Source organism: Leuciscus leuciscus, assembly GCF_965113295.1.
Source record: "Leuciscus leuciscus genome assembly, chromosome: 14".
Classification (NCBI taxonomy): domain Eukaryota; kingdom Metazoa; phylum Chordata; class Actinopteri; order Cypriniformes; family Leuciscidae; genus Leuciscus; species Leuciscus leuciscus.
In genome coordinates, this window is record NC_138738.1 from 32,481,116 (window position 1) to 32,499,273 (window position 18,158).

An 18,158-nucleotide genomic window follows, 5' to 3' on the forward strand; every position below is an offset into this window, starting at 1 on the left:
GTGTAAAGAGTAAAGAAAAACTCACACACATGCGTTTGCACAGAGCAGCTTGTTAAGCACCGCAGAGAGAAAATACATTCAAATTAATAAGGATGCACAATATGCCAATATGTTTTTGAATGGTAACTTAAAGGTGCCGTAGGTGATTCTCTGCAGAATTCTTTTTTGTTATGCTGGTTGAAAGTCTCCTCATATCCTGATAGCAATCACTCTAAGCGGTCTAAATGTATTTTTATAAATATGTCATCTGTGGAAGGTGTAGGACCATAAAATGTTTGTTCAATCGTTGCGTTCGGTCCGAATGGTCCTATAGCATGTGTTCCCTGTCAGTCAACGTGTGTTTGCATGCCACTGCGCAGGCGGTTCACGCAGACATAATAATTAATCCGCATGTTCACGTACGCTGTGAAGACAGAGCGAGAATGGCAAGCAGCAACAACCACTTTCCTTCTGAACCGACAACAAGTGGCACTGGCAAAGGGTCTACGATCTATATATCATCTTTGGAGCCAAGCAGACTCTCATCGTGGGAACCCTGTCATGCAAGAAATATTATAACACACTGACAAGTTTTGCTGCAAAAAAACTTGCTGCATCTAATTCTGTTTTTAAGAATTTGTTTACGTTTGGTATTGTAGTGTTACTAACTGTACTAATAACGTTGTCTCACCGGTAAATGACACATGATATTGGTATTGCAGTAACGTTGTCTCCGGTCTTCTAGGCTGTGCACGTTCATGCTTTCTGGAGGCGTGGCTTTGGACGGCGATTTGCAGGGAGGGTGGGACGTACGCTTTTACGCTTGCTATCAGGCTAAAGCTAGCATTTTCCCAGATGTCCTACAGCACCTTTAAATGTATTTTTGTTTATGTAGTCCAGGCTGACATAGCAGTTGTTTTGAATGTATACTGCCACCAAACAGCATGAAGATGTAGAATCAAGCTTTTTGCAGTCAGCCATGATTAATTTATACCACAAGCCAAAGTATCCAATAACGGGGATGTAAAAGAAAACACACATTTATCACATATACAACTTACTTTTTTTTTTTTTTTTTTACTTAATTACTTTAAATGTAAAAGATAAAATTATACCTTTAAAATTACAGCTTTGAATTTCCCCATATTTTAAGCAGATAATATCAGGACTTATTTATTTCATTTTCAACAGATTACTCCTTTTATGTGCCCCAAAATTTCTATCATATTTCTATAGCCACCACCCGAAAAATATATTCAGGTTTAATCATATTTAATTTAATACAAATTTCACCCTAGTCAGCGCTCTTACAAATGCAGACATACAGAGTTTGGCTTCATCCCTACCTTTACGCCGTGGCCTACGTCATCCAGCAAACTGTAGTCAATGGGTTTGCGGATGTAGCGTACAGGCCTCTCGGGATTGGCTGGTGCGATGATCTTGTGCGTGCGGGAAGTGTTCTTGTTTGTAGTGAGGATGCCAATCTCTCGCCTGGCCACCTTCTCTTTATGGATGTCCACCGTCTGCGGGGGAACGTTGTTGTGTGATTTGACATATACAGTAATGTACATAGTAACAAAACAAATTACAGGTTTTTGTATGAAATCAAAATCATGTTTAAATCAAAAATAGCAAAAAAACTAAAAAATGAATGACAAGCAGTCTGTTGAAGAGATTTCCAAAGTCAACAGACCATAAAATATAAAATCTAATTTAAATTAATATAAAAGTACTGCTATGTGCCAAAGTTTAATATTTAGGCTTTTTGATTTTAATAAACCACTTACTTTAAGCATGAGCAATATTAAGAGTGATGCTTTCCTTAAAAAATTAACTGAATGTAGAAACAAAACTCCTATGTACAACTCTGTTCATCTCACAAAGTGCAATATACCCACAATCCTAGATGTTTCTATAGCAGTAAGAATTACCTGTGAAATGTGGTTGATGGACGACTCCATGCGGCGTAGCTGGGACGCCTGTATATCCAGCATCTGGAGCACATTGTTGGCAAGAGTGTTGATCAGATACGCTACACTGGCCAAAGACTGAGTGGTGTAGCTTTTGGTTTCTTCTAAAGCTCTGTGCTTATCTGGAGACTAGATGGAGAGAAAAGAAGGAGAGAGGGAGTTAATCTGAGCACAGAAGGATGGATAGAGGAGAAAGAGAACATGATATTGCCACATGGCCTAATTTCTACTCCCTCGTTTTCACTCCCCTTTAGGGGTGAACGTCTGATGCATATGGCACACAAAATGGGAAGCACTTCAGGCGTTTTGAAGTCATCATCTGATTGGTTGAATAAATGTCGTCATGCCAAACCCCCTCATGGAAGAAGAAAGCCATTGTGTTTACAACTGTGACAATGAGTGCTTATCAGTATCAACTAAATGCTGGATTTTCAAAAATATGTGAAGTTAACGGCTCCATTGTTACAATAAACTTGCACAACATTGAATGCATAATTTATTAGATGCATGCCGGTCTGTTATCATATGGACATCAACTTTCCATTTTCACGCCCCTAAACATGGTGCAGAACAAAACGAACTGTGATTGGTTACTTTACATGTCACTCAGACGTCCTCTTGGGCGGTTCTTGAAAGCTGCGATGGAGTCCAGACCTTCTGCAGTCAGTCTAAAGGTCTAGCTACGCAAGACTGAGACAAGCAAAGTCAAGTTCACGTGTCATTTACGTCCTTTTGTGCATATTTAAGTTGTAATATTACTTTTATGTTGTATGCATATGAATAATTTCACATAGGACGCATTTGATGGAGTTAATAATTAATTAGCCAGCGAAGCACTTCAGTTTACCGGTGTTCACTCACTTAAACGGCAATGCCCGACATTATTGACTTTAATTGGGTTATTTGAGACTGTCATATTCCTTTTAGATGTTTCTTTTTCAGAAAAATGTAGGATATTATTAGTAATCCAGCAATGTTCTTTTTTCTTGTCATATTTTTTCAACAGTAAGCCTATGTTTTAATTAAAAACGTTTCTCGTAATGGCTTCTAAAACGCGCAGGGATGTCTGTAATCACCTGATGAAGTAGATGAAAATACAGTTAAGTCCAAGATGTGCAGCGCCAATCTGCCATTTACATAACATTACAATGAGAACACTATAGAATTAAATCTTTGTGCTTTAGTTGCCCTTGTTTCAGCGAGTTGAAGAGGGCATTCACAACGGGAATAACACTTTCAGGCTAACGTGTAGCCTACTTCAAGTTCACTTGCATTTGCATCCTGTTGTAATGTACAGATACAAGTTGTAATGTTACGTTTATGTTGTACATCATGCCATATGAGTGGCACTGCAAAAGAAGCAACACGTGAGCGGAATGGTCAAACATGGCCGTCTAGTACGTTTACACAAAAACAGCACATTGGCATGCAAAAACATTCTATTTGAACGGCCCCATATTTAAAGTATCAATTAACTTTTTTATTTCATATTTTAATAAACATAGAAAACAATAATATTTATTTATGAAATGTAAGAATTTGATATGAATGATGAATCATACAATTAGGTTAGAAACACACAAAGGTAAAAATGGAAATCAATTTAGTGAAAAAATGTGATCAATTTCTGTCAATGCGGTGAACCAACCACCGCGCAGAATATGAAAAGCTTTGGGTTCAGTCATGGTATCAGCACAAAAACACATAATATAAATACTATATTTATAAAATACTGTCAAATTACAGTTGTAAACAAAATCCCCCAAAATATTGGGATATTGTTAATATGGCACAACCCTACTCCCCTTCATGAGTCATTTCCCATATACGAACAAACTAATTTAAACAGACACTGAAGCAACCAATCAGAGCAAAGCACTACCATGAAAAAAAACTCGTCTCGGATCACTGCCTCATTGGCTGCCCACACAGCCATCATTCATTCCCTTCCGGCGTAACCATGGTGATGCTGTCAAATATATGGGAAGGCCCACTGATGAACGGTACGGTGAGTGAGGATAGTGGGGGAGGAGGGTAGTGTGTGAGAAACACGCTCGATAGCATTCACAGCAAATGAAACTGCTTCAATGATCACTTCAAAACCAACTAACATAGTAATTCAACAAAAGATCAGCTGGCTGAGTTAACAAACTGTGCTTGAACAGACGAGTAGCCATTTCAGGAATAGTTCACCCTGTATTATTTTCTGTCTTCTGTGAAAAACAAGAGGAGATGTTAAGCAGAATGTCTGAGTGGCTCTTTTCTATACAGCAACTGAGGATGAAAGGAACATCATAAATGTATTCTATAAGACTTGTGCACCTCTTCGAAAGTCAAACAACAGCTTTATTACAACGCGACAAATGCAAGAACCAATGTTGCTTTGGCGTCAATAATAATATCATATTTGGCATGAAAGGTACATTTTTTTAAACTGAAAACAAATTAAAGATTTCTGAGCTCCAGCTCAGATTTTCAGAGAATTTTGGTTTGTTTTTCACACTTCTGAAGAATTGTGCAGGAATTGTTTGGACTACTTTTATCTTGCATTTATGCTCTCCATTTTCATTGAATGGACATTTGATGTTGCACTGAAGAATGACAATCATAAAGGGTTTTAATGAGACGATAATGAGGAGATAAACTATGGGAGAACAGTCATTGGTCTGTCAGCTCGAGATAAAAACCTTCTTTGGTCATCTACGCTTTGAGGAAAAACATCAGATCTCTGTTTTGTTCAATAAAACACCAGAAATCCAGAGAACTCGCTGACTTTACTATCAGATGCACACAAAAAAAAAGGTTCTTCTATGACACCTGTGCAAATAATGCAACAATTAATCTGGCTTTTCCAACAACAAACATGCTCATTATTTGTGGCAAAAACAACCATCATGTCAATAATAAGAACCTCTCTGAATAACCTTGCTAACATAGCTTTATGCAATATGCATGCATTGAGGATGAGGGAAATATTGGGTTACTTACTAAACTAAACTGAAACCAGACCACAGACCACATGCAAGCAAGACTCATATCAACCCGAGCTTCACGCTGTTATGGAAAGAAATCTAAGCTCGGTCACTTTAAGCTATTTATGGTATTTCTGAGCCTGCTGTGACAACGCTATGAAATGAGAGGAATACAATGATTTATCACAACCAGCAGAATTTCTTCACAAAATGCATTCAGGCTCTGAGAGCATCAACACTATGTGCTCTGCACGATTCCTATGGGTCTGAATCAGATACAATATGAACTGAGATCCCCCGGGTCAAATCACAAAGAAAAAACGATTTAACATCTTTACAACCATCAGCTTTCACTCTTAAACTATAACCATATGGTTTTGCGCATTGACAGGCCAGCAGCAAGTATGCAATATTTATAAAGAATGCATCACGACTCAAAAGTACTTGAATCAGCATCCTCAGAGAACAAACTCATATCCAGTGACATTCAGTCACTGATCTGCCAGGGTCCATGTGACATGCACTGTATTTTTGGAGCAATAAATGTCAAGAGTTTGATTTCTGATGCTCTCTAAACAGAGAAGTGCATATCCTTACACACCCACTTCTGTGGTTCCCCCAGGAATGCTGAAAATAACATGAATTTAGTCATTCATTTTTGTTCCAGAAGCACTTCACAGTTTCCAGAGTGAATCATCAAACTCATGCGAGGAAAAACTGTATTTACCATAGTTCTTGGATAGAAGCTATAGGCTAGTTTAACTATGGTAATAGTGTAATAGAGTAAGCAAGCACTGCATTACCATGGATAGACCAACATAACCAACAAACAAACGGTATTTGTTGTCAAAGAGCAGCCTAAACAGATTTAAAAACTCACAGAAATAAAGTAACTTAGATCCCACAATTGGACCATAGTATATTTTCGCGATTTCGAAAACTAGTACTTACTTGTCATAAACACATATCCCCCCTTTGGACTACAACCTAACTTAAACAACACCCTAATATTAATAAAATATATAGAAAAACTCTTAATATTAATAGATAACTATACTTAATTGTACATTTATCAAATAAAAACACTGGCCATAAGCCCTCGGCATTTAGCAGCCGAGCTAACTTCAATAACACTGCGCTGCTTTGATTAAGGTTTCCACAAAAGTATAACTCGTTAATACACCACTTTTAATCACAACACTCTGTTTAAATGAAGCATTTAAACATGATAAACTAATAGTACATGTAAAAAGAGGGGAAACAAACTGTCTTTGGATGTGATAAATTTGAGGTTTACACATTGGTTTCGCTTCTGCTAGCGCGTTAGCCTAGCTCAGCGTTTGAGGCCCCATATCTGTACTAAAACACTGAAATGGGCAATAAATCGCCCATAAAGTGTGTTGTGTGTTGAATTATTGTATTATAAACCATAACGAATTACAAAGCAGTTGTAATGTGGTGATTTCAGTCCACTCGACTGCATTATCACTCGACAACACAAGCAGTAGGATCATTCATCTCTCGTGTCATTTCTCCGGTGTTTTTGAATATTTTTCAGGGTTTTGTAATGTCACCTGTATGTAGTTGCTCTCGCAGTACTCGGCGACTCTCTCTAGGTTGGCGTAGCTGTCCAGCAGAGCTCCTCGACCAGCAGGAATCTCCTCTTCCAACAGCATCTGCAGCTCCGCCATCTTCACATCTTACTGATGCATGCAGGAGGAAAACACCACCATCACACTCCCTCTCCCTCACTGAGACATGCAGGAGGAAAACACCATCACATTACCCTCTCTCTCTCTCTCTCTCTCTCTCTCTTTCACATTCACACATTCTCTTTCCTCCTCCCCTATACGTTTCTTTCTATTCGTCACTCTTTTCTGTATTTTTGGTGTATTTTTATGATATCCAGACAGACAAAGATAGACATACAGAGATAGACACTTTTTATTTGTATTAGTATTGAAAGATTTCAGTTAAAAGATTGGATTCATTGTTTATAAAATGTTGTTGTCCGTGGCATTTTGACGGAATGAAGCTCTAAAAACTGTGGCATATAGTTTTAATAACCTGGACCGTTTTTTAAATGACATCGCATTGATCTCATCAATTGCTGCCCGACACAACGTAGAGCACATGCCATTGTCCATGTATAATTCACATTTCCCAGAAGAGGCTGTCAGGGACGTGAGATATGAGTCCTTCAGTCCCTCTTGCTGACTGTGATCCAGGTGTCATCTTTAGGTGTGGTCACCAGCTCATACCTGGCCTCAACCACCTGTCCTTTAACACTGTGCAGTCTCAACCTGCGCACCAGCGTGCTGAGCAGCATTGCGGCCACAGTATATGCAAATCTAAAAAGAGGAAGAGAAGAGACAGGGAAAGAAGATTTGTGAACTAGATGACCCAATGATGAATATCTGGTCATTATTTACTCACCCTAATGTTGATTAAAACCTCTATGTTTTCTTTCTTTGACCTGCCTGAAAAGAGTCATCAGTAATTCCAGTCATACTTCCTGGACAAAACTATGTAGGTTTGCAACAAATTTGCATAATGCCAGTCAATGGTTTTCAGTGTCTATTTTGACCCGCCCTCAAACACGTTGTAGTAGAGGCCTAGAAGAGTTTGGTTCGTTTTGTCCACAGTTCTAGAAGACGCTATTCTCTGCGCCACAAAAGCAAATCCACTTTACATGCACATCCAAAGAATGAAGACTCGGGCTCGAATTTATATGAAAACCGACACTATTGTTACTGTTCGCATCACTGTTTAAACAAGTGCTGAGGAAGCCTCTGGAGCTGAAATTCAGATATGGTAATGATCGTGACCAATCACAACAGACTGAGCCATCTGACCAATCACAACAGATTGGGCCTCAGAAACCGTTTCAAGCACTGTGAGAAAAGAGGTGATGCTGCAATGTATAAGAAATCTGAGTGTTTTTTGGCCTTGGATGAAAGTATACCAATTGTACGGGAACGAAACAAAATTAGGAACCTTTATAATAGCATAATAGGGGCCATTTAAAAACCAGGGTTACGATTGTTTTGGAAAACCTGGAAGTGTAATTTCTAGACCTGGAAAAGTCATGTAAATTTCTATAGTGATATATGTATATATATATAGTTAGTTTAGTTTTCTCAAGCTCTAAAATATGTAACTGCTGAAAAGAGTGTAAACGGTGAAAAATATTCAGTTCTTGAAACTTCTAGAATGACAAAATTTGTATTATTTTAATGAAGTGACACTACTAGTTTGTGCAAATATAACATTATGAAAACAAACAAATTTGTCATAACAGCTTTTAAATATTGTCTCCATTGTCTAATTGAAAATTGGACAATAGAGGGCCTTAGAGTAAAAAAATTGAGAAACACTGGACAATAGGACTCAATATGATACTCAATAATACTTTATGGGGCTTGTTTGTCATTTTTGTAGCTTGACGGACCCAGTTGCCATTCACTTCTGCTATGTGAAATACAGCAGCCTGAACATTCTGCCAAATGTCTTATTTTGTGTTCCACAGAAAATAAGAAAGTCATACAGGTTTGAAAAGACACAAGGGTGAGTAAACAATAAACATGAATTATTCTTGTGATCTCCTTGATAGCTATTTACTTAAAGGGATAGTTCACCACAAAATGAAAATTCTGACATCATTTACTCACCCTCAAGTTGTTCCAAACCTGCATGAATTTCTTTCTTCTGCTGAACACAAAATACATTTTTTGAAGAATTTGGGTAACCAAACAGTTGATGACTTCCATAGTATGGGGGAAAAAAGTACTATGGAAGTCAATGGGTGCCCATCAACTGTTTGGTTACCAACATTCTTCAAAAAATGTATTTTGTGTTCAGCAGAAGAAAGAAATTCATGCAGGTTTGGAACATCTTGAGGGTGAGTAAATGATGACATCATTTTTCATTTTTGGATGAACTATCCCTTTAAGATAATATCTGTATTTCTTTGTACCTTAGTTCAGGGCAGGCCTGACTCCCTGAAAACCCAAGCAGCGAGAAGCTCTTCATCACTGACTCATCAGCAAATCTGTCAGGATTAAACCTTTCAAGAGAGACAAACTGATAAGAATACCAACAAAGCATGACTTACACAACCTTATATGGGATGAACATACACAAACACACCCGTACCTGTATGGAAGTGACCAAGTATCTGCATCTTGAAGGACAACACCCAGGGCATAGATAACCAACGTCTACAAACATCACAGAACAACAAGTCTCGTTAGCATGCCTCTCCTCTATCAAAGTCAAGCTGTATTAATAATAACATTATAGGCAAGTCACAGCACTATATTGACTAGACTAGATATAATTAGCAGTATCTAAAAGCAAAATAAAATGAACATGCAAGGGGAAATGGGCGTGTAGAATTTTGTGAATGATTTGCACTTAAATCCTGCAGAGTTTTTGTTGTTGTTGTTTTTGTGTTGGCCTGGTAATGAGAAAGGCAGGTTCTTACTTCTTTGGGAATGACGTGTTGGTCCACCTTCCCCTCCACCTCCTGTAATCTGGCAGCCATGGGTGTCAGTTTGGCTGTGCGGACGGTTTCATTCAGCACCTGCTGGCAGTATCTGGTGGGGAAGACAATGAAGTATGATGATCTCCATGTTGTATTACTTAAAAAAATTTAAACTTGGTTTCCGCACATATACCCCTTAGTATAACAACCTGGAGCTGAACACGCTCAAAACAGTGGAGATGATCGTGGACTTCAGGAGAAACCCCCCTGCACTCCCTTCACTCACCATCATGGACAGCACTGTGACTGCAGTAGAGTCATTCAGGTTCCTGGGCACCACCATCTCTCAGGATCTGAAGTGGGACACTCACATAGACTCTATTGTGAAGAAAGCCCAACAGAGACTGTACTTCCTGCGTCAGCTGAGGAAATTCAACCTGCCACAGGAGCTGCTCGTACAGTTCTACTCAGCTGTCATCCAGTCCATCCTCTGCACTTCCATCACCGTCTGGTTCGGCTCTGCTACCAAAACCGACCTCCGTAGACTACAGCGGATAGTTCGGACTGCTGAGCGAATCACTGGCACTACCCTTCCCACACTCAAAGTACTGCACTCATCCAGAGTGAGTAAAAGGGCTCGCAAAATCACTCTGGACCCGTCACACCCAGCACACTTTCTGTTTGAACTGTTACCGTCTGGTCGACGCTACAGAGCACCGAGCACAAAAACCACCAGACACAGGAACAGTTTCTTTCCCCAGGCCATCTACCTCATGAACACTTAAATGTTCCCCTACTGTGGAACAAACATGTGCAATACTTCCCTCAGACATTTCATTATAGCACCTTATAACTTTATATATATTTATAATTTATAATCTTTCATTTCTAGTTTATTTTTATTTTTTTCTATTTTTTATTTATACTTATGTTACTTGTCACTTGTCTTGTCACTTTATATTGTATGTGTACTGGAAGCTACTGTCACCAAGACAAATTCCTCGTATGCGCAAGCATACTTGGCAATAAAGCTCTTTCTGATTCTGATTCTGATTCTGATTCTGATTCTGATATGTAAAGAGAAAGAGAAAAAGAAAAAATTATAAATTCCATCTCTTTTTACCAAAACATCTATTTTTTTGTCCACTAATATGAAAACCTTTATGCCTGGTTTCACAGATAGGGATTAGATTAAGCTAGGATTAGGCTTTAGTTCAATTAGGACATTTGGTTTTGGGCGGCAGTGGCTCAGTGGTTCATGTAGATTGTCTACAAACCGGAAGTTTGGTGGTTCAATCCCCGGTTCCACCTGACCAAGTGTCGAGGTGTCCTTGAGCAAGACACCTAACCCCAGCTGCTCCCGACGAGCTGGATCGCCTTGCATGGCTGACAACGCCGTCGGTGTATGAATGAGTGAGTGAATGGGTGAATGTGAGGCAATATTGTAAAGCGCTTTGGTGGCCATTGGGTCTGTGAAAGCGCTATATAAATGCAGTCCATTTACCATTTACCATTTAGGTAGCTTTTATAAACGTGACTTAGAAAAAAAATATTATCCCCAGGTTTCACAGGCAAGGCTTAAGCTTAGTCCCAGACTAAAATGTTAGCATACAATGTAAGATGTTAACTTAACCGTCTTAACTAAAAACAACTTGCACTTACATATCTTAAAATATGTCAGTGCCATTGTTTTGTCTCAAGATGCACACCAGTAATGTTTTTTTTTCTTTTTCTAAGGCATGTTTATAAAAGCTACTTAAATGTCCTAACTGGCTTAATCTAAGCCCTGTCTGTGAAACCAGTTAATGAGATGAAGATTAATCACTTACAGTCATCATGATTTATCATCTGCTGAATGAATAAATTCACCTAAGACTCACCTAAGCTGTGGAATCTTCTCTAAGGAAACAGGCTCATCTCCGAGGACTTCAACAAGTTCATTATAGAGCCGATCCTGCACTGCTTCTGAGACTGATAGGAAGTGAACGGCCCAGATGCACACTGGGAAATGATACAGATGAGAATAACAGAAATTCAAACATGAAAGTGAAACAGAAGAGATACACTGGATTATTATCGTTAAGTAAAACTAAAACTTTTTTGTTAACTAAAATAAAATGTAAAAAAAGAAAACATTTGTAATTTGTGCTGTCAAATCGATTAATCGTGATTAATCACATCTAACATAAGTTAACATCGCGATTAAGCGATTTGACAGCACTAATAAAAATAAAAGCTCATTCAAAATATAAAAAAACTATTTACAAATAATACTAAAATAGCACTGGAGCAACAGAAAAGAGAAATTGAAACTCACAGTTAGCAGTGATGACACAGCCAGCTAGAGTAAAAACCATACCATCCTCCATCACCTGAACACAGCAAAACACATTTAATAATTGTTTGTTTAAAATGTATGGATGCACCAATATGAAAATTCTAGCCGATACCGATAATTCTTTATATTTGAAAGCCGATAACCGATATATTGGCTGGTAAATCTAAATCCAAATTTGTATATAATTTTTGAGACCCTGATTACAAAAACAAAAGTCTCACCATTAAAAGCCATGACCCAAGCACACAATTATAATGTTCTCATTATAATTTTATATAGCCTAAATGACAGACTTGCACTGCACATGTTGCACTTAACTGTATTTTCCTTTTTTGAAGTGATTTCAATCATATTTCAAGCAATTCAAAACCATAATGGTAAACACAGTGCACATCTGAAGTGTCTCAGCTGAAGGAAATAATCCATTATTTATCGTCTTTAATATAGCGGCCAAATTTTCTTATCGGGCCGATAAAGATAACATTATAAATTATCATATATCGGCCGATACCGATATGGTGGCCGATATATCATGCATCCCTAGATAAATGTGTTAATAATAATGTCCGTATCTCGATTTAAAAATGTATTGAGATGTTACCTGCCGCTCTGTCAGATTGGATTGTAGTAAATAGTTAACGAAAGATGAGTGACTGGATCCTTGCCCAGCTCTTTGCTTTGCCACAGACTTCAACACTGACTCCATCTCAGCCAGAGCTGCAAATAACAAACCCACATGATCAATTGACATTGAACAATCAAAAATAAAGTCAGCACTATCAAAAAGCTGCTGAGCTGCCTTCTTTCTTACCACTCTCATAATGGGCCTTTCTGCTGGAACTCTTCTCTCCATCCAGATAACCTTTCCCGATCTCTGACCAGATCTATTCAAATACAGAATTGTATACATTTAAGTGTAAAATTTAATATATAATTTTTATACGCATGACCTAAATATAACTACTGATGAACGCTCACCGCTTCATGGTTCTTACGAAACCGAATGACCTCAGCATCATCCTGAAAGCGACTCCCCATGGCAAGCTGAGTGACAGCTTTCATTGCCAATCCAAGTAGATGAGCACAAAGTGGAGTGTGCTGTGATTTAGGATAAGATGCCCACTTATCGACCAGCTCCTCCACCAGCTAAAAATGAGGAATTACATGTCCATAAACAAAAAACGGCACTTTCTTATTTAATCTTTATATTCAGTATTGTTCATAATCTGCAATGGTTTAATATTATAAATAATTCAGTTACTTAGTGTAAGGCAAATATTGTTGGGTCAGATTAATGTAATGAAAAGAACTTTGTTGCTGTTGGTCATAATAGTGAAAAAATGTGAAACAAGTGATACATAAACTCCTCCACAGACCTGAAGCAATAGAGGGAAGTTGTTCTCCAGGGTTTTATTGATAGCTCCCTCATACACTTTTTTTCGTATCATCGACTCAGTCGCTCCCACCCCTGAACCTGACTGGTAACCAAGCAGCGACTTGAGCATTGTCTCAAAGGAATCCGCTGAGGAAAGGGTACACACATATCTGTTAGATAAAGCATGCATAATAATATGCATAAAAAAACAACTTCATGCTACTTTATACACTACTGTTCAAAGGTTTAGGGTCAGAAAGTAATGTTTTTTTAAAAGAAATTAATCCTTTTATCCAGAAAGAATTTATTAAATTGATAGAAAATAACAGTAAAAAGACATTTCTGTCACAAAAGACTTATATTTCAAATAACTTTCTATTCTAAGAATCCTGAAAAACGACTGTGTCACAGTTTCCTCTTAAATATGAAATGTTTTCAGCATTGAGAATAATATGAAATGTTTCTTGAGCAGCAAATCAGCAAATAAGAATGATTTCTGAAGGATCATGTGACACTGAAGACTGCAGTAATGATGCTGATTATTCAGTTTTGCAATCACAGGAATAAAATTACATTTTAATATATATATATATATATATATATATATATATATAATAATAGAAAACAATATTATTTAAAATTTGAAATAACTTTCACAATATTACTGTTTTAATGTACTTTTGATCAAATAAATGCAGCCTTGGTGAGCATTTATTTAGGCAAAGATATTTCTTTCAAAAACATTTTAAAAACAACAAACTTTTAAACAGTAGTGTATATTATGAATTAAACAAGTATATAAATCATACATCACGTTATGATCAAATATGTGAATTTCATTGAAGGGATAAGTTCACCCAAATATTTACATTTTGTACGTACTCACCCTTATGTTGTTCCAAACCTGTATGACTTTCTTCTGTTGAAACACACAATAAGACATTTTGAAGAATATGGGGTAACCAAACAGTTGACGGTAGCCATTGACTTCCATAGTAGTTTTTTCCTGATTATCAAAATTCTTCAAAATGTCTTCTTTTGTGTTCAACAGAAGAAAGAAACTTATACAGGTTTGGAACAACTTGTGGGTCAGTAAATGGTAACAAAATGTTCATTTTTTAAAACTATTCCTTGAAATTCAGAGCTTCTTTATATATAAAATCCTTTTTTATAAAAGGCTCCTCACTGGTCCAGTTGGGGTTGATGTGTTGTCGCAGTTGGTCCACAGCGCCCAGGCTGACCACTGGTCTCCTGCCGAACCAGAAAGATGCCACAGACCCAAACTTATCATGAAGACCCACCAGGAACTCATGCAGGCTTCCTTTGTTCACTATATCTTGCAGATTCCCATCTCTGGAAAAGTGAAGAAAGATGTTTGTTGGAAAAATTGACTAGAGATTGAAAGTAAAGAGAAGGAGAGTATCTTAAAGGTCCCATGACATGCTACTTTTTGTAGGCTTTAATATAGGCCTTAGTGGTCCCTAGTACTGTATCTGAAATCTCTTTCCAAAAATTCAGCCTCGGTGCAGAATTATAGCCACTACAAGCCAGTCCCAGAATGAGCTTCCTTCAGACAGGCCGTTTCGGTGTCTGTAGCTTTAAATACTAATGAGGAGGAGAAAGGCGGCGCGAGGTGGAGGGTGGGTGTGGCCTTGACCATCTTGCGCAACGGGAACGTGGCGTGCATGTTTACGTTGGATATAGCAATGGCAAGAAGACACGCAGTCTTTCAAGCATTTCAGTTTGACCCAGAATCTGATCCAGATGGAGAAGCAACGGATGAAGAAGTTGCAACTCAGCGGCTCCAGCAGGACGTTTCCGAATGGTCAGTTTAAAATATTATGTCTGGATACGGTACTTTATTCGGATGGTTTAGTTATTATCATGTAGCTAACGCGAACCTACTGTTGCCTTTTCATGAGAGATCTGTAACGTCTGTATTTATCTTATTACAATATCATCAAGCTCTGCGATCTTGAAATGCGGATATCGCGCGCGCCATATAACCAACAGGAAAACGGTTATCCAAATAACAAAGACGTGTACAACACTCACGTTACAGTGTGTGTATTCACACACATAAACTGCATAGCTGCATAGCTAATGTTACAGCCACATTCTACGTGTAAAATCTAGGTAACGTTAACCATAAACAGTAAAGCAACACACTTATATATCATTAGTTGACTTACTTGTCCGAGGTGTGTAGCTGAGCCAAAGAGAGTGATCCAGACTTTAGTTTCAGACGTTCAGCAAGCCCAGCTCTGTATTGACCCTTCGGTGTTCATTTGTACATCCAATTATTGAGCAATTGTTATGCTTCGCTCGCTCAAAAGCCATGATATCTCTCGTCTCGTGGACAAACTAAAATCGCGCGCGCGCGTTCCTACTTCCTAGCGCATTTTCTCATGGGCGGAAAATCTCTGGGCGGGCAAAGCAGAGACAGGGGAGGTAACATTTCCTCCTTATGACGTCATAAGGAGGAGATTCAAGATCAGCGCGTATGAACCTCCATTTTCTCAAAGGCAGAGAAAGATAGCAAAAGCTCGATTTACACCGATTGAAATTTTTAGAAACTTGGGGACCATATACAGGCTAGGGGAACTCATATTAATGTTAAAAAACCTCAGAAAGTGAAAATTTCATGTCATGGGACCTTTAATTTACTTACTTCTCTTCAGTGGGGTTTAGTCCAGGAACACCTGAGGCTCGTCTAGATGACTGGCAATAAAACAAGAACACGTAGAGGTTAATACAGTTAACCATAGTTTTAAGGGCTGACTCCCCCCTCCAATGACTACCTTCAAATGCAGCAGGTCAGAATTGAAACCAAACATATTTAACAGCGTTTCAAACATATATGTAATAGAAAACATGATCACAACAAACTACACAACTGTTTGCAAGACTGATCAGATAATATAAAAAAAATTGTTCACCGGATACAAATACAGGACGGCACCGATGAGGATAATGACAAAGGTCACTGCAAATATAGCAAAATCCAGCATATTTGCTTTTCAGAAATGTCTAAGGTTCGTCATAAATGTAATCTGTTCAGTGAACTAGTAGCTAACAATCCACGTCTGCAGTGACCATCAGAAACCTGCGCCCCTGTGGATCGGCACTCAACTACACATCCTGTAAACAAGACTAAAACAATCAATCGCAGAGAGGATGGGTTGTTTTTATGGATATTTGGATTTATTTTAATCGATAGCCTACATCTTCTATGATTAAATCTATTTATTTTTTTACCTCAAGTACCCAAACAGGTTCAAATAAAACATTATTGCATAGCTCTTATTAAATATACGTTTTTTGTTTTGTAATATGAGTATTTTATTTTTTTAATTTAAATAAGTTAGACGTTTTCGTAAAATTGTAAATGTGTGGTTTTCTATGCTATAAAATAACTTTTTACCTTTACCGCATGGGTTTGTTATTAATTAAAGGGGCGGAGCTAATGTTAATTAGGGTCGTTATGAGCTCTTTAAATGTGACACGCAGGAAAGAATACGTAACGTTACTTAGTGAAAGTAAGCCGCAAAAATGTTGGTAATTGTATCATCAATTGTGTTTACGCTTAGTGTATGTTTGAGCAATGCTCAGGATCCACAGTTTTCCTGGCAAATGCCCCAGTATCAGGCCGGTGGTTTACCATTCTCACCAGTCCTGAAGGAGTTTCCCCGGCAGCAGGAGATATTTCATCCCCAGCAGGAGGAGAGGACTCCGGTGAGGACCTCCGGGTCTCAGCGCTGTGTGGTGGAGCAGCACGAGCGCATTGAGTGTGGAGAACCAGACCTCACTCCAGAAGAATGTGAGGACATCAGCTGCTGTCATGATGCACAGGGCTGTTATTATGCCAAGGCAGGTACGTGAGTTCCTGCACGACACCGTGGAAATGGATGAGTATACTTTGTCACCAGCTTACATGGTAGCTACTTTATAGGACATTATAGTCTAAAGTTAATTAACATTACCATGGTACTTTTTGCTTGTATTTATGAGCATTACCATAATTTTTAGATAACTGGTATTTTTTTTAGATAGTTTTATGTCCCTAATGTTTTCCAAGGCTGCATTTGTTTGGTCAACAATACAATAAATCTAATTTATTAATTTATTCGTGTGAAGCAAAGATGAATTTTCAGCATCATTACTCCAGTCTTCAGTGTCACATGATCCTTCAGAAATCATTCTAATATGCTGATTTGCTGCAAGAAAGAAACATTTCTTATTATCAATGTTAAAAAAAGTTTTTTGGAAACCGTTATACACTCCCATTGTAAAATGTGTGGTAATTAAGAGGGGGGGGGGGGGGGGGAAGCACTTTTATTTAGCATTGATGCATTAAACTGATTTAAAAAGAGAAAAAAAGTAAAAATGTTTATAATTTTACATAAAATGGTTGGTGAGAATTCACCTTTGGCTTCACAGAAATAAACTGTTTTAAAATAAGTTATTTTGAGTTGTAATATTTCACAATATTAATGTTTTTGTTGTTGTCTTGTTGTATTTTTGATCAAATAAATGCAGCCTTGGTGAGCGTGAGCAAATTCTTTCAGGAAAAAAAACCCTTAATTATTCCACATATTTGACCAGTAGTAAATCAATTTGTATAGTCATACTAGTTTTTATAGTTAAAATTAATTTGACCGCTATGGCAAAAAAATGGGTTTGGGTTTAAATGGGCAAATGCTTAAGAGTCTATAACTGGATCATTATTGCAGTGGTCATTATGTTTTTAGTATGTAACATGTTTGGGAACAGTTATTTTAACTCTAATTGATGGAGTGTGTAGCTTTTAATTTCTTAAACAACCATGAAGACACACACATCATGGCCAAATTCCAGGATGAAAATGTTAAGATGCATCAGGCTCAAATTGAGAAAGAATGGTTGGGAGGAGAATGAAGAGTCATTTTCACACATGAATTGGCAGCGCTGAGTAAAGACCTTAAATTCATTGAAAGTCTTTGGGATGTGCTGGAGGAGACTTTACAGAGTGCTGGACTCTTGCATGGTCAACACAAGA

The 18,158-nt window shown here is 37.9% G+C and overlaps 2 protein-coding genes across 8 annotated transcripts in view; both read right to left on the reverse strand.

The window, feature by feature from the left end:
• abi2b (abl-interactor 2b) overlaps positions 1-6,778 on the reverse strand; it is a 25,703-nt gene extending 18,925 nt beyond the window's left edge. For all 7 annotated transcript variants that reach the window (XM_082190073.1, XM_082190071.1, XM_082190069.1 and 4 more), the window contains exons 1-3: positions 6,496-6,778; positions 1,911-2,078; positions 1,326-1,502 (exon numbers count right to left, since the gene is read on the reverse strand). In XM_082190073.1, coding sequence (XP_082046199.1) covers positions 1,326-1,502; positions 1,911-2,078; positions 6,496-6,612 — 462 coding nt within the window. In that variant the 5' untranslated portion in view covers positions 6,613-6,778. The remainder of the gene's footprint in view (positions 1-1,325; positions 1,503-1,910; positions 2,079-6,495) is intronic.
• Positions 6,779-6,850: 72 nt separating this feature from the next.
• On the reverse strand, positions 6,851-16,252 carry cyp20a1 (cytochrome P450, family 20, subfamily A, polypeptide 1). The gene is made up of 13 exons (XM_082190076.1): positions 16,060-16,252; positions 15,792-15,841; positions 14,307-14,473; positions 13,122-13,267; positions 12,724-12,891; positions 12,557-12,629; positions 12,347-12,462; positions 11,725-11,779; positions 11,288-11,408; positions 9,408-9,519; positions 9,077-9,141; positions 8,898-8,987; positions 6,851-7,272 (listed from the first exon to the last, which is right to left on the reverse strand). Exons 1-13 carry the CDS (start codon positions 16,129-16,131, stop codon positions 7,122-7,124), a joined length of 1,386 nt encoding a protein of 461 aa, XP_082046202.1. The 5' UTR covers positions 16,132-16,252; the 3' UTR covers positions 6,851-7,121.
• Between the last annotated feature and the right edge of the window lie 1,906 nt (positions 16,253-18,158).

Coding starts and splice junctions, on each gene's coding strand:
- cyp20a1 (XM_082190076.1), bottom strand. CDS start 16,131: ATGCTGGATTTTGCTATATTTGCAGTGACCTTTGTCATTATCCTCATC. Junction 9,142..9,407: donor AACACGTCATTCCCAAAGAA/GTAAGAACCTGC, acceptor TGATGTTTGTAG/ACGTTGGTTATCTATGCCCT. Junction 7,273..8,897: donor CAGGCCTGCCCTGAACTAAG/GTACAAAGAAAT, acceptor TCCTCTTTTTAG/ATTTGCATATACTGTGGCCG.